The sequence below is a fragment of the Equus asinus genome, chromosome 16, assembly GCF_041296235.1.
Source record: "Equus asinus isolate D_3611 breed Donkey chromosome 16, EquAss-T2T_v2, whole genome shotgun sequence".
NCBI classification, from domain to species: domain Eukaryota; kingdom Metazoa; phylum Chordata; class Mammalia; order Perissodactyla; family Equidae; genus Equus; species Equus asinus.
Window position 1 is genome coordinate 26,033,502 of NC_091805.1, and position 27,717 is coordinate 26,061,218.

General features: G+C 40.9%; 1 protein-coding gene across 8 annotated transcripts in view; it reads left to right on the forward strand.

Annotated features, from left to right (window-relative positions):
• LRRC8D (leucine rich repeat containing 8 VRAC subunit D) overlaps window positions 1-22,284 on the forward strand; it is a 111,052-nt gene extending 88,768 nt beyond the window's left edge. For all 8 annotated transcript variants that reach the window (XM_070486804.1, XM_070486799.1, XM_044748962.2 and 5 more), the window contains one exon: window positions 19,344-22,284. In XM_070486804.1, the coding sequence (XP_070342905.1) occupies window positions 19,346-21,922 (2,577 nt within the window). In that variant the 5' untranslated portion in view covers window positions 19,344-19,345 and the 3' untranslated portion in view covers window positions 21,923-22,284. The remainder of the gene's footprint in view (window positions 1-19,343) is intronic.
• The last annotated feature ends 5,433 nt before the right edge of the window (window positions 22,285-27,717 follow it).

Consider the following 27,717-nt stretch of genomic DNA (forward strand, 5'->3'; position numbering starts at 1 on the left):
AGTGGCTGAAAGAAGCCTGAACCCAGCTCTCATGCTCTTTGCAAGATAGCCGCCAGAACAAGGCTGCAGGGTCCCTCAAGATGAGTTGTCCTCCCGAAGCCTCCGGGACTGAGCCCAGGAGAGAGAGACCTGCAGGAGAGATGAGAGCCAGGCTCTTCTAGGAGCAGCACAATTATATATGTGTTTTTAAATTCTAGTCAGATTTTTCATTTTATCAAAATGCAACACCTGGGCACAGAGAGCTCTCTCAGATTAAGTGAGCAGTTTGACTGCAAGTGGCAACCGGCGCTGTAACAGTCAGCAGCAGCGTGCAGGTTGTGCGGGTCCAGGCAGGAGGAGGCTAACCCTCCACTGCTTGTGTCTCGCTGGGGAGTTCCTTACGACCATCCTTACGATGAGTCTCAGAGGAAATGAAGGATGATAAATCCAGCTGCTGCTTCCTGTTTCTATAATTCTAGATTGATTTATTTTTTAATGGTAGAAAGCTTTATCTTTAAACCAGTGGAAAATACCCTCAACCTGTTCCCTGTTAGTATTTCCTTAAAAACTAGATGTCCTCATGGGAGCTTTAAAGGCTCTGTGTGTGTGTGTGTCTGAAATTGCCATGATGCTGCCTGGGCTGGCTCAGTGTCTCTGTTTTTCAACAACAATAACAGAAAGAAAACCAACTAAGGCAGATTTTGGTGGGCAGGAAGCTCTCTGTGAAATGGATGATGGTCTCTGATTTAGAGAAGGCCTGTAATTTATGTCAGTGGTGTTCCTGTCTCTCGGCGATGCTAGTGCTGTTCAGGTCTGATTTTTCTTCTGCTTGTGATTGTGTTATTAGTGAAGAAAGACTCAAGGCATTTAAGAAACACGCTGCCTCCTCATGTGCCATATTTTATGGAAAGTAGCCATTAGGTATAGGTTACTAGGAGGCAACTTGCTGAGTTTGGTTATAACCAATGACTCCAGAATTAAAAGTAATAGGTAGAAATATTTTTTTCTAATGCCAATTTTTTCATTGCCTAATTTAAGAGAAGAGAATGTTTATAGGGGCACCAGCGGTGTATCATCATCTCAGAAGCACTAAAGGAAATTTATTTGGCAAAGTAGAATTATAAGAATATAGTAAATATAGCCTATCCCCTCACTAAGAATCTTACCTCTAATGTAGGTCCATTGGCCCCTCCTGTAAGATTCCTAAAATCAGAGCTATGCTGGTACTTTATTCACAGTGGTAATCAGTACATATTTTGCACTTGTGAACTGGCTGGCCCAAGTGAGTTATTTACTCTTTAAGAATTACAGTTCCAGGGGCCAGCCCCGTGGCTCAGTATTTTAAGTTCCTGTGCTCCGCTTCCACGGCCCAGGATTTCACAGGTTCGAATCCTGGGCACAGACATGACACTGCTGTCAGGCCGTGCTGAGGCAGCATCCCACATGGCACAACCAGAAGGACCTACAACTAGAATATACAACTATGTACCGGGGGACTTTGTGGAGAAGAAGGAAAAAAACAGAAGATTGGCAACAGATATTAGCTCAGGTGCCTATCTGTAAAAAAGAAAAGAATTACAGTTCTAGTTTCTATTAAAATGAATTCAGAATAAAAAGGAAATCTTCATAACTTAAGTTTAAAGAAGAGCTTATACTGAATATTTGCTCTGACTTTGTTAACAGCTCCTTCTGAAGATATGTGAAATTGTGAGACACTTGAACACTTATTGAGAGCCTGCTCTAGGACACTTGATGTTATAGAACTCTCCGTTTGTAATCTCAGCTATGCCATTTCCTTATTGCAGCAGTTTCTTAGCTAAAAAATGAAGCTGACCCTATTTCTTTGTCTCTCAGCAATTTGTAAGGATCAGATGAGTTGGAATCTGTCCAAGTGCTTTTAAAAACCAAGATGATGGTAAAGACATTAGGTAATACTGTTAATAAATGGCAGTCAGGTTGTAATTTCACTTTTTAGACTTTGTTCCTTGTGTCCTGAAGCAGCCTTCGAACCTCAGGGCCTTGTCTCCTTCACTTAAGGATTCCTTCTAAGAATTTGTAAATTTTAATTTAATTTGAGCTCATCTCTAACTTAAAACAAGCTGAAGAGGGCAGGGATGGGCTTGGTCGGGCCAGTGAGATCTGGGTTTGAATCCTGGACTGCCATATTTTCTCTGCATGACCTTGGTCAAACTCCAACTTTCTAAACCTCAGTTTTCTCTCAATAAAAACGGAACAGAAATAGTACTGCTTCGGGAGAATGTGACCATTTGATGAGCTCCAGTATGTGAGAGCTTGGTTACTCAAGAGGGCTGGTTCTCTTCCTGTCTCCTCCTGTATATTTGCAGGAGCCTCAGTGTTGCAGGATGAGGTACAGCCTGGGATTGCCACTCAAAGACGCCAGCCGTGTACACCACTCCGCCTGACATCATCTTTTCCCCTCCGTACTGCTGCCAGGGAAATGAGAAGTAAATTAAGCTGCTATGGGTCACTAACACTCTCCTGAGGAATAATAAATATTTCTTTTCCCACCTTCTTCCTTTCAGTGTAGTCTGACTTGAGTTCTTTCGATGCTTGACCTTCACAGGGAGTTTCAGCGGGTGAGGAAGCCCGCCACTGTTTGGATTACTTGAACATATGTCCATGTGCTGTGTTTTCTTGTCAGAGTTACATGAGTTGTGGAATTACTTTTGCAAGGCACCTTTTTTTGTCTTTAGTCTTTTCCCAAAAAGTACCCTTTAAAGTTTTACAACTGGATAAGTGATATGGTGGTTAGCAAGGTTAATGTTTACCAACTTAGTGAAGGGAAAAGCACACAATATATATCCTAACTCTGTTTAAGACTTTCCGCAGAACTATGAATTCTTCATTCTTGATACCTTTATTTAGTCAGAACATATGCTACATACTTGAGTTAGAGCTCCAGTAGAAATGTGTTTACTGTATATGTTTTAACTTTATGCTCAAAATAAGAAACAGCCGTATGAAAAAACATCTCTGTACTTTCTCACCCAGTTATTTTTAACTTCTAGTTCCCTGCTCCATTCCCATCTTAAAAAATGCCACGCTTCCATCCAACCTGCCTCCCCTGCTTGCTGTTGTCCCAGCCTTTTGTTTCCCTCCCCAGGCAACTTCCCAGAAGCAAAAGTTCCCTTTCCCACTTACTCCTTGCCCACAGTGAGCCAGACTTCTTCACTGGGGGTGCTTGGGCTGAAATCTCCATGACTCTCAACGCCAGATCTAGCAGTCACTCTACTCCTTAACTTCTTGACCAGCTTGTGATGTGTGATGCCGCTTGCCACCCTCTTCTTGAAGTGTTTGCCTCCTTTGGCTCCCAGGACAAAGTTGTCTTCCTCCTTCTCTGCCTCTTTCTTCTCCCTCTCCTTTGCTGAATCCTTTTCTTCTGCCTCTTCCCTAAATGTTAGTGGTACTCAGGATTCTTTGACCTTTTTCTCTATATGTACTCTCTTTGGGTCATCTCATCTTCTATACTAATTTATGATTAGTCATAAATGTGTAATTCCATCCCAGATACTTCTCTTGAGATTCAGGTCAACTGACTACTGGGCATCTCTGCTTAAATTTATTACACCATGCTAGCTATTCAACCTGAACAATTGAATTTACCTGGAAATCGTCTTGACTAGTGTAACTTTCTCATTCATTTCCCTTCCTCCAGTCTTTCCTCTCTCCAGTCCCACTTCCATACTCTGTGTAGAATTCTTTCTAAATTGGAGTGCTGATCTCATTGCCCCCTTGTTGAAACCTTTCATGCGTTCCTTATTGCCCATTTCTAATTTGGGTCTGACAATATTGCACTTTCCTGACCCCTACTCCTGGAAAATCCCCCACCCTTTCATGTTCTGGGAAACCAAAAAGGAGTACTTTGCTGTAGAATATTCTGAGATAAGACCCATCTCTATTCTTTCTTCTAACTCCCATAAGATTCTCAGATGACTTCCTCATTCACCTGCCTCTATAAAACTCCAGGCCCCTTTCTTGTCTTTGAAACAGCCCTTCTTAATGAATGTTCTCCATGTTGCAGTGGCCTGAATAAAATCATCTCCTAATTGTCCAATGCCTTTTTTCTCTCACAGGTCTTACCTTTTAAATTATTTATAGTTATTATATAATTTTATGATTACTTATTTTTAATATAATGTCTATCGTATATTTATTTGTAATAGATTATAATTATAAATGATTTTAATTAATTTATTTAATATAAAATATTTATGTTCTGTTTATATCTTCCACTGTGAGTCCTCAGTAGTTATGAAAATTCTTGTATTATAGATAAGGATCAACTTTATTTATTTATTTATTTATTCATTTATTGAGGAAGATTAGCCCTGAACTAACGTCTGCCACCAATCCTCCTCTTTTTGCTGAAGAAGACTGACCCAGAGCTAACATTCATGCCCATCTTCCTTCACTTTATATGTGGGATGCCTGCTACGGCATGGCTTGATAAATGGTGCATAGGTCTGTACCTGGGATCCAAACCAGCAAACCCCAGGCCACCTAAGCGGAACGTGTGAACTTGATCGCTGTGCCCACTGGGCCGGCCCCAAGGATCAACTTTAAAAGGAGTCTATCCAAATCTTTCTATTTCTAAATGCTTTTATTTAAGAGGTATTTTTTAGTAGTTTGGAATTTTATTAATTATGGTACCAGCTAAACTACTGTAACAGAGACTATTTAAGCCAATTGATTGGCTTAAATAAGATAGTTATTTCCTTCTCATGTAACAGTTCAGATGTGAGCAGCCAGGGGCTGGCGAGACAGCTTTGCCGTGCCTCACCTGTGGTTTCTAAGGTTTGTGCCTGTTGCCCATTTTCTAGCCAGCAGGACAAAAGGAAAAGGAAGGCCAAATCAAGTAGCCTTGTCTTTACAGAGGTTACCAGGAAGTGAACACTCACTTCTCACATCCTGTTGGCCCAGCTTAGTTGCATGGCGGTACCTGCTTGCAAATGGGGTGGGAAATATTATCTCTGGTTGAGCAGCTAGTGCACCCAGCTAAACTGAGTGGTGATGGCAGCAGGTGTCTATTACTAAAAAGTAGAAATGGAGAATGGTTTCTGGAGGATACTTAGTCATCTTCACCACAGGAACAAAGAACTATGTCGATTAAAAAGTTAAACTGGGAGAAAATGAGGTTTTTGGTTTTTTTAACCCATCTGGACCTATTCTGGAAGGTTTCAGCAGTTACCATATACAGTAATGGGATTCAACACCTCTTAACTTTTTTCCTTCCTCTTCCAGAAAGGATATATAAATGAAAAGGATAGTTTGTGGCTCTTATCCTCAACTAATGCATTTGTGGTAAAAATGGTTGGCACCGGATACATGAGCGTAGATACAGACCAATGCTTGTTGCATAGACTTTCCCCCTATGCTTTTTTGTCTCATCACTTATGTTTTCACATTCGGTACAACTTTTGGTATCATTTTATCACCATCTTCAGAATGTTTTATTTATTCTCTTAAGTGGAATTATCATTCATTTCCTGCCATCTTGTATTCTTCACTCAGATGTGTAAATAAACATTATCTATCAATGTGTTGCAGAATTTGGGTCGATTTCTCGGCCCGGTGGGCCATGGCATACTAGTAACAATAAGTATGTGTTTGCCGAAATACAGGTCCTCTCAGCCCACCATGCAGGGCCCCAGCCGTGAGCAGCTTCAGCAGTTTCCCACTTTGTGTAGTAAAAATATTATCATTTCCTAATTTATCCTGTGGAAAAGGTGGGAAATGTTGTTTAGATGGTTTATGTTTATTTCATTTTTTAAAAAATTCTAGACTTCCTATGATTGTAATATCCAACATGGCACCATGTTAAAAGGTCAGTCCCCATTCGTAAAGACTATCCTGAGACATCAACTGCTTTGAATCAACTATAGCATGAAATATCTAAGGTAGGATGTGTCTACAGATAATTTGCCTAGAAAAATCTAGACTTGTGTTTATGCATCAGCCTTACATAATGACGTCAGCTGTTTCTAGCCCATGTGTCCTGTACTTTGGTTGAGAACACTCCTGGTTTTCCTGGGAGAGTCCCAGTTACACCTTGTCCTGGCATCTCACCTTGTTTAGCATTTGTCACTCTCAAAAGTTTTCCTGTTCAGATGGTGAATTATATGTGTACTTATTGCATATTGCCGGTCTCAGCTATCAGTTTTCTTGGGATTCATACACTTACTTTGTTGTCATTTTAGATTAAGATGTATTAGGATGTTTACTCTAAATAATTCTGGGCAGAATGGTGGTAGTGGTTCATGCTTCATCTTTTCTAGAATTCTTAAGGTAAACACGGACGGATCTTTAAGCTCTGGGAGGGCAAGGACTGTATTTATCTTGCTCTACTGTGTATATGTTCTCAGCACCTATTTTATTACCGAAGCCAAATCTTTGTTGGAAATGTAAGTGGTATGAGCTTGACGGCTTCATGACAACAAAGGTTTGAAGTCTATGATGGGTAAGATAGATTGTCTTCAACTACAAATCTCTAATGCCTAACACAATGTATAGTATTTAAGAATAAATTGATGACTGATTGAACAGCCAGCCTCTATCTTAAATGTTTCTTAGCATTAGCAGCCTCTACCTAATGATATTGATCCATCAAGACAGTAGCCATTATTATAATTATAGTTCTGATGTGTCGCATGTAAAATCACACAAATGAGCAAATTGTTTCTTGGTTATAATGATCTGTTTTACTGTTTTTCGCCTCTCATGGGGAAGAAAGGAAGATAACATTTAGTCATTCCAAAAATTATAACACCTCAGATGAATTAATTCTATCATTTATAAGATTTAGACCTTAGTTTACATCTGATATCTGATACTTTAGTCTGGAATTCCCAGGGGGTGTGCCAGTGGGTGTGAAACAGCTGATAGGCACACCTTAGCTAGTGAAGGGCTTACAGTTAAGTGTCCTGTCAGACCAGCTTTTCTAAAGATCATCTGTGATTTTCACAAGAGCTATACAAATAGACGCTAAGTACTTAGAAACAGGATTAAGTAATTTGAATATGAATAAAACATTCCCCTTTTTCCTCAAATCCTTTGAAATAAGGCAAAACTGATACTCAGATAAATTTATCACTAAAATAACGCTCTATTTTTATTATTTTAAAAGCTAATCCTTTGGAAGAGTTTTTAGTTAACTTTAAGATGGTTTCTGATGTCAATAATGAATTCCACTATAATAGAGATTTTATTGTCAGAGGCCATTAATGATTTTTGGGCCTTGATTATCCCTAATGTCTGCAGTATTTGACTGATTTATACCTTCTTTCTCTTGAAGTCCCTTCCTTATCTTAGTTTTCTTGATTTTCTCTTTTCTTCATGGATTGTTTTCCCCCCTCAAAGCCGTTAGGGTCCTTCCTCCTCTCTGTTGCCGCCACATTCCAAATCGTGGGTTTTCCTCAGTGTTCCCAACCTTCCCCCGATTTTTCGGGTTGTGTAGAGCCAATTTAGAAGAGTAGCTGAGGTGAGGACATTCAGTGAATGTGCTCAGCATTATACAGGGTGGTGTGTGTATCTCATCACAGTAGTGTTTTGTCCCCATTTCATTGATGAGGAAAATGAAGGCGCAGGTTTACACAGCAAGTGATGCGAGACATAATTTGTGTTCCCATTTTACAGATGAATTGGTAAGAGGTGGAAATGGGATGAAAACTCAAGCAGACTAACTCCTTAAGCCACATTCTTATCCATCATGCTACCAACTTGCTAAGAATTAAAATTCTATTTTAAATTATTAGCTCAGTACAAAGAGACTCTAGATTATTTGTGCATGAATTATGTCATTTCTTGATTACCTTTGTACAGGTTTAAAGTATTTGGTTTTGTTTTCATTCTGTTAGCCCCCATATATCTGTGCTCCGCCTTCACTGCTATCGCACTGCTTGGCTGTCGTTTACTTATAAAATGTAGACTAATTTTAATATTGACCTAAAGAAAACACAGTGAAGAATGAAATGATGCTCGCTTTCCCTATCTCCACTAGAAGGTACAATGAATATTTCTTGGTGTTATGGTGTTGGTTTTTGTTTTTTCACACTAGTTTTTGTTTTAGTTTATTCCAGAAACCAGATTTTACTGGCATGAATACTCACAGGCTTTGACTGTAGGATTCTTACAATATTATAAGCTAGCTCCCTTTTGATTAGATTATATTTAATGTTGTGCAGTACAGTGCTTTATATGTATGTGTTCTCTAAATATAGATGAAGACAGAACTATTTTTGGTTTTAAAATTGTGGTTTGCTCCAGAAGTGTTGTAGAAAGATAGTTATCAACCACCTGTATGTTGATAACACTAAGATAATGTTTTTCAGACAATGCTTGTAGAGTTCATGGTATATTTTCATGCCCAAGCCCGTGAGGACTTATGTGTCTTTTCATTTTTTACATCTAATCTGCCTACTTTTAAAAAGAATTAAAAAACAAAAAGGATTCTGAAAGATGTGTGAGGAAAAGAAGAATTTGAAGGGTTTATGAAAAAAGATTCAGTTAAAATAAAATCATGTAAATGTGTATAAAAGAACAAAGGGGCAGCACGATGAAGTGGAGAATTAAAAGAAATCTGGGAGTCATCCTTGACCTTTCTCTCCTTCACCCTCCCCCTACAATCTATTATGAAGTCCTGTTGTTATTACTTTGGCCTCTTAGCTCAACCATCCACCCATTTTACTCACTCGCTTCTCCACCACTCACAGCCTAGGCTTTTCCTCCATCCTTTTCCCAGAGTAATGCAATAGCTGCCTCCCTAATCTCCCATGTTCCCTCACTGAGCTACACCAAGCCCACAGTGATCGCTTAAGAGACACAAATCTGATTTTCACCCATCTCCCATCTCCAGCTAAAAATACATCAGTGGCTTTTCACTGCCCTTAGTTTGATGACATCAAAAACTTTCACTTGGCTTATGGGGCCCTGTGTCATTTCATACCGCATACTCAGCTCTCTCCCTCCGCTCCAGGCTACTGCCCTTCTCTCAGTTCCTCAGATGCTCTTTGCTCTCTTTCTCTCTCTCCACAGGACCTTTGGACATTCTGGTCCAGCCTACCCCTGCACCCTTTCTTCACACCTCACTTCAGCCTGACTTCTCAGAAAGTTCCTCCCTGATCTTGCCAACTGGAGGAAACTCCCCTATTATCTGTCTTTATAATACTGTGCAACCAGGTGAAGGTTTGGGTTTTCTGATCCAAAATTTATGCAATTTGAGGAGCTCTTTCTAAGGAAAAGAACACAAAGTTAGAGATAGAAAAGTAGGCTTGAAAGCAGCCTGTGCAAGGGAGGGGTCCTGAAGCTTCATCTTCTTAGACTGCAAGACACATCTGCCTCAACCTGTCCCTCTTCTTGGTAGCTCTTCTCAGTTGACCATTTTGTATATTCAGCTAGGTGAGTATTTCTCTCCCCTTGACTGAATTCTGAGAGAGGAACTATGTCTGAATCTGCTCACCAAGGTTTCTCCAGGAATTTGCATTGTGTTAACACTTGAGTATATATTTCATGGATGGAGGGATAAATGAATATGTGAATAATTAAATGAAAACTCAGTCTAAGGGTTAATGCTTATAATGCTTATATAAAATCTAGCTGAATTTCCTGGAAGCCAAAGCTAAGTGGAGAACATCTGGATTCCATGGCTCTTTATATTAGTACATCGTGAAAGACAAACTTCTCTTAGTACCTAGTGGTAAAGAGAATTTTTATAGAGTTCTTTGTATAAAATGCCTTATTCAACACACTGAATAATAAGAGCAGCTAACTTTTATTGAGCACTTACTGTGTCCTGGGCACTTGCTCAACATTTGGACACGGTATTCTGATTTAAGTGTTTACTGACCCCAGTAAACTGTGCATACACATACAGCCAGAACTTACGCATCCGTTGCCTATGCGGAAGGGCAGAAAACCCAATGAGGACAAGGAGAAGGAAGGCCTGAGGCTCTGGCAGCTTCATTGTCTCAGGGAGTCTGCCTCTCGGGAGCTCCTTCCTCCCTGGCTTTTTATATCACCTGGCGGTGTGCTAAAATGGTGCTCGTTTGCTTCTGCCCCAGAGCTCATGCCAGCTTATCACCTGCCCTCCATCAGGAAGCTGATCTTGGTCTTATCTCCTGGTGAGGGTGTGCCCAAACTTACCTTTGTCTCTGTTTTCCTATAGAATGTTTAATTATGAGCCAGACTGCATGCAGATGGTCTATCAGAATGAGTTATCTTCAGAATAACCTGTTAAAAAGGGTTGTCCATCTGGACATTGAAGAACGTCCATCAGAGCTGATCATCTTGACTGTGGCATAATTAATAGTGACCTTATATGTCACTATAATTAATAGTAACAGTCTTTAGCGTACAAGTTCACTGCCCTCTGAGACCTCTCCTAGAACTCTGTTCTAGTTCTGCGTGATTTATTCTGTTAACAGACCTTTATTAAATGTCTGTCCTGTGCCATGCCCTAAGGACATGCAGATAAAAGAAACTCTCCTCCCTTGAGGGTAGGAATTCAGACCCAGGTGGAGGGAGAAAGGGAGACAGATGGAATTTACCGTTCAGCAAGTATCATGAGTAAGCATTGTCTAACTGCCTTCATTTTAGTCCTGATGGCTAGGGTCTCCTAAGATACTGTCGAGTAGCCTAAATAAGCTACCTAACAAAGGCATATTGTATCAGTATCTGAGCATCCTTGTCTCTCACTAACTTTGAGAAGTTTTTTGAGGGTTGGTAAGATGAGCAGGGCAGGGTCCTCAGGTGCTTCCTGGCAGTCTTTACCAAACAAGGAATAAGTACTGGTGGGCTCCCAGCTGTCCACATCCAGAACAGATAGCCATGAGTCGATGATCAGAGGGGCTTTCTGTCCCAAAGACAACTGGAGGAGAATGTGGCAAATGTCCCGGGACCATGGAAAGCTGCTCAGGATATCAGGGAGCTCTGTCCTAATTTACTTTCCTTAGGAACCTGTGAGTCAAACTCTAGAGAAGCAATATTAAAGGTGAGTAAACTTAAAAGGAAAATGGGCAATTTTGGCTTGAGATGTCTGTCTTACAGATGGAAAGAAGCAGAGAGTTTAGAAATGCACACAAAGTTCCCCTGAGAAATCCTATTGGCCGCCTCGCCAACTGGACGAAGTTAGAATGGTAAAGGTTGACCAGGCCTTCACTCTGAGTCCAGGAAGGGTTTCTCTGGAGCCTTTATTAAGGTCCATTAGGCTCTCGTTTTAGGGACTAACCAGACCATTGCCCTAGCTCCTTTTCTGTTTGTTTCCTCTAGGCTGCTTTCTCAGTAAGGACAGCTTCCAATTTTTTTTTTTTAATATTATTATTCTTTTTATCCCCAGAACCTGTATCTAGCACATAGAGGATACTCTATAAAGATTTGTTGAATGAAATAAAGTTTCTGGTAGGGGGTACACTAAGTGAGGCCTGTAGATATTGAAGCATTTGTGAAATTCTGTTGGCCTGAGCTCATGGTTAAGGGAATGCTTGTGATAACTTGTAGAAGAAACTCTGATTTGTATGGAATAAAATGTGGAGGACATTGATTTAGAGGCTCTTTTGTATTGTTCCATGAATAAGGTCTCATTTTCTAGCTCTCAAACGTGGGCCTTGACTTTTAGAACTAAGAGCTAGAAGAAAAAGCAAGAAAATTCACAAGAGTGTTATTAATGCACTTTTGTTAATTCCTGAGATATTTTGCCTTAGATCTACTAAAATGTATTTAGAGTTATATTCTTTAGCTTTGAAGAACTCTAGAGAGAAACTCCAAATAGATACTAAAATATAGGCACTAAAATGTACTTTGTGTAAAGTGTTTTCTATGGTTCACAAGTTCTGAATTCACTGTAATCCTCTAGTTTCAGTGTTAAATGGATTTATAAAAAGCTTTTGGAAATTAGCAAAAATGGGTGGGTGTTGCCCACTGTGAAATCTGATTTTGGTAGGTTTTCTATAAGAAGTGTTTTGTAAAATCTGAGGGTTTTTTCCCTAGACATTATTTTCAGTTATTTTTGAAGTATCTAAACCAAAGTAGTACTAGAATAAAACTATTTTTTAAAGTGTAATTTCTTATCGTAATCTTTTAAAAGGGAGTAACTAGTGAATTGTTTTATTTGTATATAGAATTATATCAGCTATAGAGTATTTTGCATAATGGTAATGTCCGTAACTGTTAACACTTGTATAATACCTGTAATATATGGCTCTCCTGCAAAAAACTGCATCATTCCTTCTTTCTCATTTTGCATCTGAAGCATTTGTTTTCTTCAACCATATGAATTTTTGACATCTGAATTGGGTGTGGTGTATGCGTGCGCCCATGTGTATATATATGCTTATGTGTATATTGAGTGTTGAGGAAGGTTATTTGTAGTGATGGTACAGTTTGCTACCTCTTCATGAACTTTAATTTATTCTCCTTTGACTTGTTTCAATGAAGTGTTTCAGAATTTGATCCTCACCAGTCTTTTGGGTATTCTCCCATTTGCCCAGTTTGGCCAAGAAAGCTGTTTTTTCACAGAACCTAGAAAGAAAATGAAAATTGGTATTTGATTGGGTAGGGGAAAATTTATGTATTAGGTTGATTAATCAAACTATTTGCTTCTTCACACATTAAACTCTTTTCATTAAATAACGTTTCAAAGCCATTTGACTTCCTTCTTTTAATAGGGGTACTGAAGACCTCCTAGTGCAGATGGGACTAATTTTTAAAGTTTTAAATTCAGTTAGCATATTTTTCTGTTTTGATGCCAGAATTTTGATGTATGCTAATAATAATCTCATTAATGTACATTTTCCAGCAGACACTAAGTTGCCCACATTTACACTGCTACTAAATGTGAACAAAGAGCAAGATTTGAATCTAGGTCTCTTTGCCATCAAAGTTGTGCTCTTTCTAGTATAATTTGCCACCTCCTAACGTAAGTAATTTTAACTGAAATGTTTTTGAAAGAATAAATGAAATTGAATACAAAGTTTTATTGTCAATCATTTATGTCAGGATTACTTCAGTGTACGTAATGCTATATGCTAGCACAAAACTCAAGAAATTGGCCCAGTCATCTTCAGTTAAAGACTGTTAAAATGGGCTTACTTTTCTGCTCAGTGATTCTCTCTCTCTGCATTCAGGTTCAGCAAACATCTTTGGGGGCTTGCTTTATGTCACACCCTGAACTGGGTGTTTCCAATCCACAGCCCTGTGAAGCAGGTATTGTTATTATGATTTGATAGATGAAACATGGATGCTCAGAGAGGATAAGTCAAAAGCTAAAGACTTTTGTCTAGAACCAGTTCCACGTAAGCATAATAACATAGCAATCATTTAAAAACATATTTGAACTTAGAATACAGTCTGGCATGAGTATCTACAATTGGGCTGCAATCCTATGTAGTGTCACTATCCCACTTCTGTTGGAAGGCAGTTTAGCAGTAAAATAAACAATGATTGAGGTCTAACTTCTAAATTTTAACAGCTTTATTGAGATATAATTCATATACCATACAATTCACCCATTTAAAGTATGCAATTCAGTGTTTTTTAGTCTATTCCCAGGGTTGTTCAGCTATGATGGCTTTTAATTTTTGAACCTGTTGGATATTGATTTATTCCTTTATTATTGGCCATATTTTAGGATAAGAAAACAGAATCGTATATTATAAAAGAATTTAGATTCAATTTGTTATTTTCTGATTCATCTTTGTCCAACTGAAGTCCCCATTTCAGTTCTAGTACAAAAGTCTGCCTTGACTTCCATGAGAAACGTTTACTTACAGGAATGTTAAGCTGATTTTCATTACGTGCTGTAGACAAAGAAGCCTTGGAATGTGAAATCCACTTCCTCATACTGTCATGCTTTAAGTCTTTTGCAACAGACGTTATAGAGGAGAGCCGAAAGAATGTATGCAATTAATACTTACTAAATGTGCCTTCCTCGGGTTAAAGAAAAAAATCTCCCGATAACCGTTTATATCCATTCTGAGTCCCGATTCAATGAGGAGATCAAACCTCAAGATATGGGATTCAGAAAGCTAGGTACTGATCTCTCTCATGGACTTGACTTTCACATTAGAAAGTTACTGGCGAGTCATAATGTACTTAATATACTATATTATATGACTATATGTTTAATATACTTTGTATGCACACACAATAGCACACTTATTGCTTGTCACTTCCCATTAGACTGGGAGCTCCTTGAGGACAAGGAATAGGTTACATCATTTCTGTATTCACCTCCATGGTGCCTGGCTCATAGTTTCCTTGAATTCTGAGGGAAAGTCATGAAAGGTTGCCTTAGGGAAGGTGATAATTACATAATTTCATTCCTCTGTCTCCTCAAAGCCAAGGACAACAGTGAGAAGGTCCTTCCTTCAACAGTCAACCCTTAGATAACAGTGCAGCCATTGAATGACTGCGTGATAGAGAAGGAGATGTGGAGATGAAAGATTCTGTTAGCTGTCTCAATTAGCTCAGGGAGGCCATTTAAGTTTTTTGTGCCTCAGGTTTCCTCATACTGTTGTATGAGGGCAAGAGTAATGCCTAATTCACTGGGTTATTGTGAGAATCAGTTGAGATATTTTATAGAAAAGTAGTTTGCAAACTGTAAAGCACTGCGAATTGAGAAGTAGAGAAGAGTGGCAATGTAACCTGGGAGAAAGAACATGTGGTTTGGCCTTAGATGAGATTTTAAATCCAGACGCCACCACTAATTATTTGACTTCCACAACATAACTCCTGTGAGCCTATTTCTTTATTTGTCAAGGGAAAATAATAACACTTTGGCAGCTTAGAGTAATGTTGTGAAGGTTAGATGGAATTCAGGCAATGTTCCACTTGGGTTCCATCTGTGTATGTTCAACTGTTCCAGCCAGAGCTTCTGCACAGTCTGTATTCGTACCTCTTTTCTGCACCCTCTTTTCTGTGGCAGTTTTGGTCCCTTGTACTCCAGCAGGCCCCTTCTCTCGGGCCAGGGAGATAGACAGCAAGGGGAGGCTGCCAGAGGAAGGCTATGGGCTTCCTTGACCTGTGACCCTAGCCAGCCTGGGTGTACCTTGGGACGGGGCTGAGGCAAAGCCTGTCTTCTGCCACAGTCTGGTGTCACAGCACGTTCCTAGGGCAGCTGTTTCTGCTGCAGCTTCTCTTGCCATTTCTTTTTGAAACTTTTTATTGAAGTTAAAGCATACATACTAAAAAAGACATATAGCCTAAGTGTACAGATCGCATTCTACAAACTGAACACACCCATGTAATCAGATCGTTCATTCTCATTGCTGCCTGACATTCCACTGTGTGAAGATACCACATTTCATTTTTCCATTCTACTGTTGACAGGCACTTGGGTAGCTTCCAGTTTACAGCTATTCCAAAGAGTGCTGCTGTGAATGTTTTTGTACATGTCTTTTGATGAGTATATGTGTTTTTCATGAGTGTATACTTAACAGTGGAATTGCTGGATCATAGAGTATGCATATGTCCGGTTTTAGTAGACACTAATCCAAAGTTTCCCAGTACGGTTATATCGGTTCACACTCCCACCAGCAGTGCTTAAGAGTTCCAATTGCTCTACATCCTCACCAGCTCTCAGTATTATCTGTCTTTTTAATTTTAGGAATTCTGGTCAATTTTACAATATTGTGCAGGATTTTGGAAATGGAACTATTCCCTCAGTCCCCAAAACCTGAAACTCTGAGCTTTCATGCATTCATTTTCAGGAATGCACTCTGTACAAAAGCAGAGAATTGTATCAGGTGTGAAGCTCCTAGCAGAGTGCTTGGTATATGGAAGGAAGATGACAAATGATAATCATCATCATCATCATCACTAAATGCCTTCTGTGTTCCCAGGGGTGAGAGTAGGACATGGTAGATACAAAGGTGAGTAAGACATAGTCTCTGCTCCCCAGGAGCTCAAGATCTAGTTGAAGAGACCAACACTGGAAACAGATTATTATTAAATAGTGTGATAGGAGTTGGGGAAAGAGGTGCCCGAGCTGGGACCTGAAGAGTAAGTAAGAGTTCCACAGCAAGAAAAAAGGGAATGGGCTAGAGGAAATGGCAGAGACGTAGACCCTTGGTGGCAAGAGGCAGAGCAGGCAGCCTGCTGGAGAAGAGCCCATCTGAGGCTGGAGTGTCCCAGGCTGGTCTCAGTTGTTCCGTGTTCGGGTGTTGTTGCCGGTGCAGAGACCAGAGGGGGTCAGTGTCAAGTTACAGTCCTCTAACACTATGCTCTCTGGCTCCACCTTTTAATTCTTTCTTCTTCCTCTGGGAAAGTAATCAGCCTCCTCTTCTCTCTCCTGGAATCAAAGCCTGTCCCGAGTACAAGGTGCTTGAAAACCACCATTGAAGCTTTCACAGCTGCAAAATACTACTGGTTACAAGGATCCCACAACTTCTCTGCTGTGTGGTCCTTTAGTTATTTATTTTTATGCTGAGGCTTGGCTTAGAGTTTTTATTCTTGTGTGGGCCCAGGTTGCTTTGTGGTGACAATTAAGTTTAATAAAATGCTCTTCTGCCCAATACCGTATATAGACAGCTAATAAGTGTTCTCATAAATCTTGGTGATGATGATGATACTGCTGAAGAGGATGATCAAGAGCCCATACAGTCTTTCACCAGTTGGGCACCTACTTTGTGTCAGGGACTGGCTATATGGCAATAAGGAAGACGGACATGGTCCCTGTCCTCGCTGAGTTTACAGTCTAATAGGGAATCACACACTAAACAATTGGTTCTACCATGGTGTGATAAAGGCTGTGATGGGTGGAGGTAGAGAGTCCTGTGGGAGCGTATCACCCAGACTTCCTGGAAAAGGTGACAGAAACCTGATAGCCTACTGAAGGGGAGTGAGGAGGAAGTATTCCAGGTAAAGGAAACAATGTAGGAGGAGCTGAACACAAGAGAGAATGGGTGGTTGGAGAAGCTGGAAGAAGTTATCAACCCAGAGCATAGAGAGTGTGAGGAAAAGAGGAATTTAACCAAAGGGGCAGCGGCAGGGTCGAAGATGGATTGAAGGAGCTCAAGACTAGAGGCTGAGAAACCAGTGTCATAATCAAGGCTTAAAAGACAAGTAACCAACATGCCCAGTACAGGAGCTTTCAAAATTCTCTTCTCCCTCAGTCCTCCAGCCCAAACATCCTGGTGTCTCTAGAGCCCAGTGCAGCTATTTGAAGAGTAAAGAAAAGTCCTATTTGAAAGAATTGTTATGTGCAAAAAAATTTAGCTTTCCTGTCATCCATACGAATGGCTCTTTAAAACTGCGACCCCTGGGTGTGACCATACAAAGTTCTTCGCCAAATGAACCTGTTCGAGGTGCTTTCTCCGGTCTCTGTACGTGAAGCAAGAGTCACTCTGTAACCTCTGGCTCGGAGCTGGGTTTTGTACATTCCAGTAGCCTTGCTTCCTGCTTAAATTCCCAAGCGACTCACAGAAGGAAAACACACACACGAGACAGGAGCTCAGAATAAAGGGGTTCCCCTGTGCTTATCTCCCCCTTTCCCTCCTGAGGTACAAATATTTCTGTGTCTTTTCCCCACTTCCTTGGTAATTTTGTACAAAGACTGGGCCCCAGGCATTTCATACTTAAGCCCTGAAATCTGGAAATGTGAGTTCTAGCAATTTTCACAAAATATAAGTACAACTTAGTAGTTTAGGTGCGTTTGGACTTCTTGGCCTCGTGTTTACCTGATTACATAAAAGATATTTCACTTAAAAAAAATGATATGAGAATTGCCAGTACAACTGAATAGATCCTCATTGTATTTTGTTAAAAAATACTATGCACCTGCTCTGTACGGTACTAGGTGGGTGGGAGAGTTTCAGAAAAAATAGGACATGGCCCCTGCTTTCAGAGACTTATCTACAGCAGAGAATGAGCAGAATCAAAGTCCTAAGGCCACCACTCTCCATTTTGTCATTCCAGAAGAGACTCTAGTAATCAGTCATAACACTATTTCCTAGTGAAGCCAGAGTCAGCCTCAGAATCCTTTTCAACACAGCACTCCAGGCAACTTTTGCATAGATAGGTAAAAATCTTCCATCTTTTATTTAAAAAATAAATGCATTCCCAGAACCTTGGGTACTTGCCTGGCCTTTTATCTTTTTGTTTTTTACTAATTTTTTAAAGAAGTAAATCATTTTACACATGAATATTGGAACCCAAGAACCTCCTGAGAAAGCACAATGTGGTCATGTTGCTTTTCAAGAAGTTGAAACTTCCAAGTCCAAGAATATGAACATTTGTTTCCCATACCTGATTAACGAAGCCGGTTGCCATTACTTCCCACTATAAGCATCGTGTTTTTCTTGGTTACTTCCAGAATGATTGTCCTTGTACTTTATTATTTGTATAATTAGTTTCAGGACTGTAAAGCAGCCAGCTGTTAGTGAATGGTGACCACATTTTTGAGTGTTCTGGCACCAGGATTCTCTTTGTTACTGCTGGGGTCACCAGCTTTGGTAGAGATCAAAGGTCTTAGTGGTCCTGACTTGGTGTCATCATCACCGATCATTCCATGCCCGCCTGTGTCTTTGGCCCTGTTCTCATTCCACATGCTTTCCATAGGTGCTGCATCAAAGACCAGAGTTTCAGCTACATATATTGATAAATTCCAAGTATGTATACTAGGACTCCTCTTACACTCTAGACCTTAATTTCAACTGTCCATGGGACATTTCCACCAGGGTGATAAGAGGTAATATAAAGAGCTAACAAATACTTGTGGCCAGGGGATGTACAAAGAGCTTTACATCGTTACTTGATTTAAGCTTTCCAACAACCTTTAGAAGTTATCATCCCCATTATACGGGTGAGAAATACAAGCCTGGGAGAATCACACCATTAGTAAGTGGTAGGTATGAGGCTGGTACACAGGCTAGCCAGAGTTTATACACAGACCCTTCAATTTTGGCTTGTACAAAATAGAAGTCATCCTACCCCTCTACCTCAACACTTTAGTCCACACCAAATACCATCCTGTTCTCATATCCTTCTTCAAGGTCCAGTAAATTACACATCTTTCAACTTTGTTTGCGAAATGGCATTCAGATCCCCTCTCCTCTTTCTACTCTAACTGCTGTGGACCTTGTGCAGACTCTCATTATTTCTTACCTAGAAGGCAATTTTTATTCCCCAACCATTTTTTTCTCTTCTCTCAGGCTAGAAGAGAAAAATCTATTACAACAAATCACTGTTTTTCTCATATACGTTCCTTTCAGTTTATTTTCTACTGCACCTATCCTCGATAAAAAGATAGCACCTGGATGAGAAAACTTTAGTTTGGACCAGGTAAAGGGTTTTTCTCATTTAATGTTTTTCCCTTGCATCTCTGTAATAATGTCTTTTGTTTGCTTGTTTTCTAGGAATGTTTACCCTTGCAGAAGTTGCTTCACTTAATGACATTCAGCCAACTTACCGAATCCTGAAACCATGGTGGGACGTGTTTATGGATTACCTGGCTGTCGTTATGTTGATGGTAGCCATCTTTGCAGGAACCATGCAGCTTACCAAAGATCAGGTGGTCTGCTTGCCAGTATTGCCATCCCCTGTAAATTCAAAGGCACACACCCCCCCAGGAAATGCCGACGTTACTACCAACATCCCGAAGATGGAAGCAGCCGCCGACCAAGACCAGGATGGGGGGACGACAAATGACATTTCCTTTGGCACATCTGCTGTGACACCTGACATACCTCTCAGAGCCACATATCCTCACATAGATTCCACAGTTCCAAATCAGGAGGCAAAGAAAGAGAAGAAAGATCCAATAGGTCGACAAACAAACTTGGATTTCCAGCAATATGTATTTATTAATCAGATGTGTTACCACCTGGCCCTTCCATGGTATTCTAAGTACTTTCCATACCTTGCCCTTATACATACTATTATTCTCATGGTCAGTAGCAACTTTTGGTTCAAATATCCCAAAACATGCTCCAAAGTAGAACATTTTGTTTCAATATTAGGAAAGTGCTTTGAATCTCCTTGGACTACTAAGGCGTTGTCTGAGACAGCGTGTGAAGACTCGGAGGAAAACAAGCAGAGAATAACAGGTGCCCAGACTCTACCGAAGCACGTGTCTACCAGCAGTGATGAAGGGAGCCCCAGTGCCAGCACCCCAATGATCAACAAAACTGGCTTCAAGTTTTCAGCTGAGAAGCCCGTGATCGAAGTCCCCAGCATGACCATCCTGGATAAAAAAGACGGGGAACAGGCCAAGGCCCTGTTTGAGAAGGTGAGGAAGTTCCGTGCTCACGTGGAAGACAGTGACTTGATCTATAAACTCTACGTGGTCCAAACAGTTATCAAAACAGCCAAGTTCATTTTTATTCTCTGCTATACTGCAAACTTTGTTAACGCAATCAGCTTTGAGCATGTCTGCAAGCCAAAAGTTGAGCACCTGACCGGTTATGAGGTCTTTGAGTGTACTCACAATATGGCTTATATGCTGAAAAAGCTTCTCATCAGTTACATCTCCATTATTTGTGTTTATGGTTTTATCTGCCTCTACACTCTCTTCTGGTTATTCAGGATACCTTTGAAGGAATATTCTTTTGAAAAAGTCAGAGAAGAGAGCAGTTTCAGTGACATTCCAGATGTCAAAAACGATTTTGCGTTCCTCCTTCATATGGTAGACCAATATGACCAGCTCTACTCCAAGCGTTTTGGTGTGTTCTTGTCGGAAGTCAGTGAAAATAAACTTAGGGAAATTAGTTTGAACCACGAGTGGACATTTGAAAAACTTAGGCAGCACGTGTCACGCAATGCCCAGGACAAGCAGGAGCTCCATCTGTTTATGCTGTCAGGTGTGCCCGATGCTGTTTTTGACCTCACAGACCTGGATGTGCTAAAACTTGAACTGATTCCAGAAGCGAAAATTCCTGCTAAGATTTCTCAAATGACTAATCTCCAAGAGCTTCACCTCTGCCACTGCCCCGCAAAAGTCGAACAGACTGCTTTTAGCTTTCTCCGCGATCACTTGAGATGCCTTCACGTGAAGTTCACTGACGTGGCTGAAATTCCTGCCTGGGTGTATTTGCTCAAAAACCTTCGAGAGTTGTACTTGATAGGTAATTTGAACTCTGAAAATAATAAGATGATAGGACTTGAATCTCTCCGAGAGTTGCGGCACCTTAAGATCCTCCACGTGAAGAGCAATTTAACCAAAGTTCCCTCCAACATTACAGATGTGGCTCCACATCTTACAAAGCTAGTCATTCACAATGACGGCACTAAACTCTTGGTATTGAACAGCCTTAAGAAAATGATGAATGTCGCCGAGCTCGAACTCCAGAACTGTGAGCTAGAGAGAATTCCACATGCTATTTTCAGCCTCTCTAATTTACAGGAACTGGATTTAAAATCAAATAACATACGCACAATTGAAGAAATCATCAGTTTCCAGCATTTAAAACGCCTGACTTGTTTAAAATTATGGCATAATAAAATTGTTACCATTCCTCCCTCCATCACCCATGTCAAAAACTTGGAGTCGCTTTATTTCTCTAATAACAAGCTCGAATCCTTACCAGTGGCAGTGTTTAGTTTACAGAAACTCAGATGCTTAGATGTAAGCTACAACAACATTTCAATGATTCCAGTAGAAATAGGATTGCTTCAGAACCTGCAGCATTTGCATATCACTGGGAACAAAGTGGACACTCTGCCAAAACAATTGTTTAAATGCATTAAGTTGAGGACTTTGAATCTGGGGCAAAACTGTATCACCTCCCTCCCAGAGAAAATTGGTCAGCTCTCCCAGCTCACTCAGCTGGAGCTGAAGGGGAACTGCTTGGACCGCCTGCCAGCCCAGCTGGGCCAGTGTCGCCTGCTCAAGAAAAGCGGGCTTGTTGTGGAAGATCACCTTTTTGACACTCTGCCACTCGAAGTCAAAGAAGCATTGAATCAAGACATAAATGTTCCCTTTGCAAATGGGATTTAAACTGAGCTAATACGTGCACATGCGTGTGCAGGAACAACTTCCTAGATTGCAAATGCTCACGTACAAGTTATTGCAAGATAATGCATTTTAGGAGTAGATACATCTTTAAAAATAAAACACAGAGAGGATACATAGAAGGCTGATAGAAGACATGACTGAATGTTCAATGTTTGTAGTGTTTTAAGTCATTCATTTCCAAATCTTTTCTCTTTTTTTCTTTTGGGGAAAGGGAAGGAAAAAATTATAATCACTAATCCTGGTTTCTTTTTAAATTGTTTGTAACTTGGATGCTGCCGCTACTGAATGTTTACAAATTGCTTGCCTGCTAAAGTAAATGATTAAATTGACATTTTCTTTCTATACCTTTTCTGAGGTGTCTTGATTTACTTCGCTTGATTGGTGCAATATTGCTCTAACCCAGACCGCTTACAGACACGTCAGGTCCAAACTTGTAACTTTGGATTTACGGAAATGTTGATTTATTTCCTATTTTAATTTAAAGCGCCTCAAATAAGCACTTCTTATAATATTTGACTGGTGCTACTGCTTCTGAGAATCCCATTTTATAGATTTTACACTCTTAAAGGCCTGGAATGCAGTAAAGGTTGTAGATTGTTTCAGGGGCGGTGGGGGGTGGGAGGGGGTGGGGTTTGTTTGTTTTTAAAGAATACTTGACAAGCAAAAAGTAAAATAACATTCTCCTTACTAATAGCTGTTTTTCCATAGTCTGGAATTCTGACTATATGATACATTTTTCTATCAATACTGTAGGGTTGCCAATAAGTAAAATGTGTTTTCTAAAAATAAATTAATTACAACCAAAGTAAAATTTTTAATGGCTTAATGATTAACAGCCTTCTAATATATCACAGTTTGGGAGCTAATACAAAACCAAAGCAAGTATCATTTAATTTCTTTCCCTTTTCACTGTTGTGAGGAAAAAATAGGACTCGTAGTTCATTGAGTTGGACAAGTGACTTTCTCTATTCATTTTAGTGACAGGCTGTATTTCCTGTGTTTGCAGCTGGGAGGGCCCGTTTCCAGGGAAATGCTAGCAGAATGTACTTTTTAGATGATAGTTTTCTTTCTTTATCTAACTTACAAAGTTTCTAAATCCATCTCAGAAAATCAGAAACTTCCCTGCCCCCTGCTTAGGCATTGGTTGGCAGGTATTTCACAGATCTTTCTACAGGAGTGTTTTTTCAAGAGAAGAGAAGTGTTTGGCACTGTGGATGACAAAGTCGTGTCCTCTCCGTAGAAGAGTGGACTCAACTAATGAAACACTGGACATTCTCTTGTCACACCTCAGTATGGCTTGAAGAATTTCACAGACAATGTGAAAAGATGGACCCACATCCTTGCTTTTCCTTCCCAAAACTGACCTCTGAGAGTACTGGCCTGTTGCGAGTGGTGGTGAATCTTTGCCTGCTGTGGAGCTTATAAATACCCTGAGAAGTGTTATCACTGCTAGAAAAGTCTTCGGCCACTGGGGCTGAATCAGGAACTGACCCCAGCTCTAGCATCCCGGCCACCCCCTCTCCTCCTAAAAGACTTGAGGTAGAAGACTAGCTTATGAAAGCCCAAGTTTAGAAAATCAGAGGACAGCGGTGAATTGTTGATATAGGCAAGTTCTCTCCCACGTACACATCTTCCATTTCTGTCAGCATTCATTGATATATTCACAAGTATTGATTATGCACCTACTGTGTGCCTGGCCAGTTCAAGGAACTGGGGATTCACTTGGAATAAGTCGCAGCCCCTGGCTACATTGAGCTTTATTGCAAAGTGAGGGAGATAATATTAAGGATGCAAATAATACAGATGATTAATTACAATTGTCGTATAGAAGGTTTCTAGAATCTATGTGAATGAACCATGCGTGGAAGGGGACGCCTAGTTAAAGAGAAGCTTCAGGGAAGTTTTGCACTTGCAAACTCTGGCTGTAAACACTGCTGGACATTTCCCTCCACCCGCCACAAAGGGCACTGTTCTTCCCGCTTAGTAATGCCCCCACCAGAAATTGGTGTAGGATTTTTAGAAGGATGCCACACTGTCTTGCTTGTGAGATAAACAGGCCAGATCTTATGATCCTTGCTTTACAAACTAGGGAACTCGTCTTCCATTCTTAAAACAAATGTGTGTCATTTTTGAAGGGCAGAAGTAGTAGGACGCCCACCGCTTACCTTGCTTTTCAGAGGAGAAACCTCTGTAGCGGTCTGTGACACTCCCAAAGCTTGACCACTGGCACCTGTTTCCTAATGGACACTTGGCTTCAGTCACTTAGAACTGACTGGTGTTACACGCCTTCAGACAGTATCAAGGGGTATCTTTTCTCTTACGGAAACTCCTATTGACTTTACCAGCCCTTAATGATTTCCTGGAACTCTGAAGAGTTCAGGGTCGATTGATTTAAATGCCGAGTTCCTTGCCACTGTTCGCAAATAGAAATATTTTACAAGAGGTTTCCTAAGAAATGCTGATTCATTGAACAGACTTTAAATATAGTGAGTCTTGGAGTCTCAGCAAAACAGCAGATGAGAGAATTATGCGCCCAAATATACCGTTAACCCACGTATCTTCACAAATTTGTGTCGGCACCACATGCAAAGACATGGCGGGGGAAACAAGTAAGAATGTAGAATGTTAATTTTGGCTGACTAGTATTTTCATATCTTTCTCCAAAGTCCCTTGAGCACCCATCTGAAGAAAATTATTTTAAAGTGTCTTTAAATGACTATTATGAATGATCATTTAAACCAGTACGTCTGGAGCATTTGACATTTTTCATATATGAAGGAAAAAGTCTTATATTTCATTAATATTCTTGCTAGTACTTTCTCTGATGGCCTCCCCTGGACTCTACTTGAATCAGCAACTAAACTGTAAGTTGCTGATGGCAGCCACTCAGAGTGCCCTTGAGACCCACGCCCCGTAGTTGTTTCCATTCACCTTGCTGAATGGAAGCCAGGGTGCTGTCCTCTCACTAAGATTTCTGGCAGCACTTACGTCAGTAATTCATTCCAATAAAATGGTCCCTTTATCAACTGAATCCCTAAACAAAGGCTGTGCTAACAAAAAGCCCCTTTCATGAGAAGAAGAAGAGAAGGGGGGTGGGGACCCTGGAAAACAGTTTGGAAAGGTTCTCTGACTTGTGACTGCGACACAAAGAAGTGGCTCCATCTGGTCCTAGCCAGCTGTGGCTCTCCTAGGACAAGTGCACCAGGTATTCAGAGTGGGGTCTGCTGCAGGGCAACGGGGAGAAGAGGGGGCAGAAGAGCAGCAGGCCACAAACTGTTGCCTCTCAAGTCTGGCCTCAGCTAGGGTGACAGTCATGCTGCCAACATCAGGCGAATAAGCCGCTTAGCTCCCAAATCTTAAAATTCCCAAGAAGAACACTTGTCCTGCCTTCATCCTTCTTCCTCTGGAAATACAATGTATCAATTGTCCCAGGTAAGCATCATCTTTCTCGTGGAAATGCACAAGATTTTTCGCTTAGTCTGCAGGATTTCATCTCACAGACCCATGATCCACCACCCTCCCACTGCTGTGGGACTCCTGATGGTAGAAACCGCCCCAGTCCTGCCTGCTGGACTGCCTGGCTGGAGTGAATGCTGTGAATCCTATGCATCCTGTCTCAACCTCAGCTGTACGACCACAGCAAGCTACTTAACCTCTCTAAGCCTCCATTTCTTTATCTGTAAATGAGAATAATAATAATGCCTACCAATGCCGTTCTTTGTGAAGACGGAATGAGGTGATTCATTTAAGGTACTGTGCCTGGCAGATAGTACTTCATAACATTGTGCTGTTATTATTTTTATCCCCAACTGTGACAGAGTCTGTTAGCCTCCGCTAATATGCATTCTGTCCTTTGGTCATGGAATTTTCAGGGGACACCTGGGAACACAGAATAAAATGTGTATAAAACATTTCCCAACTTTACTTGGGGCTAAATGTGGCCATGTGACTAAATTCTAGCCCAAAGAGTGGAATGTGCAGTTTCTGGATGGGACCCTTAAAGGGAAGGGCACGCCGACCCCTTCCCTGTGCCTGCTGGTGAAACTGCCGGTATAGAAGCGAGTCCAGTGTAGACTGTGCAGACCAGGGCAACAAACCAGGCATGGCCTACCAACAGGATTAGAAGAAGCCTGGACCCCTGACAGCTTCAAGGAGCAGGGTTGCACAAAGGAGGAATAAACTCTGTTTTGTTTAAGTGTGTCTTGATTAGGGGGCTCTGATACATGAAGCAAGTTCTAAAGAACTTGCCACTCACACTGCCATGCAGTATTTGGACATGTATTTGGGAGCTTCTTAGAAGTGCAGAATCTCAGATGCCTCCCCAGACCTATCAATCAAAAAGTATATTTTAACAAGATGATCTCCAGTTGATTTACAGGCATATTAAAGTTTGAGAATCATTGTCCTCAATTACATCCCTATCAAGAACAAGCCAGCTCGTCATCATCAGGAGATGGGAAGAGGATGGTGTGTTGGTGACCAACAATTCTACCACCATTGGGTTCTGCCTCTCCCATCAGCCTGCTGGGAGCTAGTTGGAGGGGAATTGGGGTTTTGCTGGTGCTTGTAGTTTATATCAACTTCCATGCCCTTTATTTGTTCCTGTTGGCAGCCATACCATTCATATCACCATAGCAACCACAGGAAGGAGGGGTGATAGATTGCCATTGTCAACTGCTTGAAGAAGTACTGGTAAAATATATCATCCTCCTGGGAGTATGAGGTTTTGAAGGTCCTGTGACTGCTTTGATGACATATATACTCGTGCTCAGCCCAGGGATACCCTTCACAAGCCGGGGTAGCTAACCAACCCCATTCCATTGTTAAACCTTCAGGCTGGTTCTGTGTTAGCTGCTTAAAGCTCACTCAACCGTGGGATAACCTGCCCATTTTAAGCCTTTTCAGAATGTCCTTGGGAAACTGCCAAATAGCCCGGCAGGAAAATTGGCTGGGGTAGGTTCACCAACTGAGCAAGACGCGCCCAAAAGAATCACCCAGGTGTTAAGCCAACCTGCATAGATACTGTAAAGAAATATATTTTTTCAATTTGCCACTGGAAAGCTATAAATAACAGCCACATAATTCAGTACTTTAAAATGAAGTGCTGCCTGGATAGAAACCTCTTCAAGATGTGTCTTCAAGGATTTAACCCAAATCTTTCCTGCAACTTAGGCCTACTGGCTCTTTATCTGGCTTTGGTTGCAGTGGAAACAGCTGGTCACCATCCAGATGATAACCTTTCATCTTCTTGAAGATGGTGATTAAATCACTCATCATCTCTTCTTCCCCAGGATGTTGTGAAGATTATGTCAGCACGGTGCCTAGAGCTCCCTGGAGATAAACTGTGCATAAATACAGTTTGCTATTAATTTATCATCACGGTAGGCAGGAAATTCAGTTGAAGACAGTATTTTCATCTCTGCCTGAGAAGTAGCTGACGCATATTCAAGCCTACACCTTCCACTTTATCAATTCTAAGTAACTGCTATTCTTTAGGGGATTATGTGTTGCAGGTCTCCATTTCTGAAGGTGGAAGAAGACATCAGGAAGTGGACTGGACAATATGAGTAGCAATAATAATAGCTTGGACTATGCTACATGGGTACTTGACCTACTCTGATCCACTTGTCACAGCAGACCTGGGAGGTGTGGATTATCCCCATTTTACAGATGAAGAAACAGGTTGGGCAATCTGCCCAAGGTCACCTAACCAGCAAGAGACGGGTATTGCTAAATTAGACAACGTGCTTATTTTATCTCACTTACTCCTCACAAGA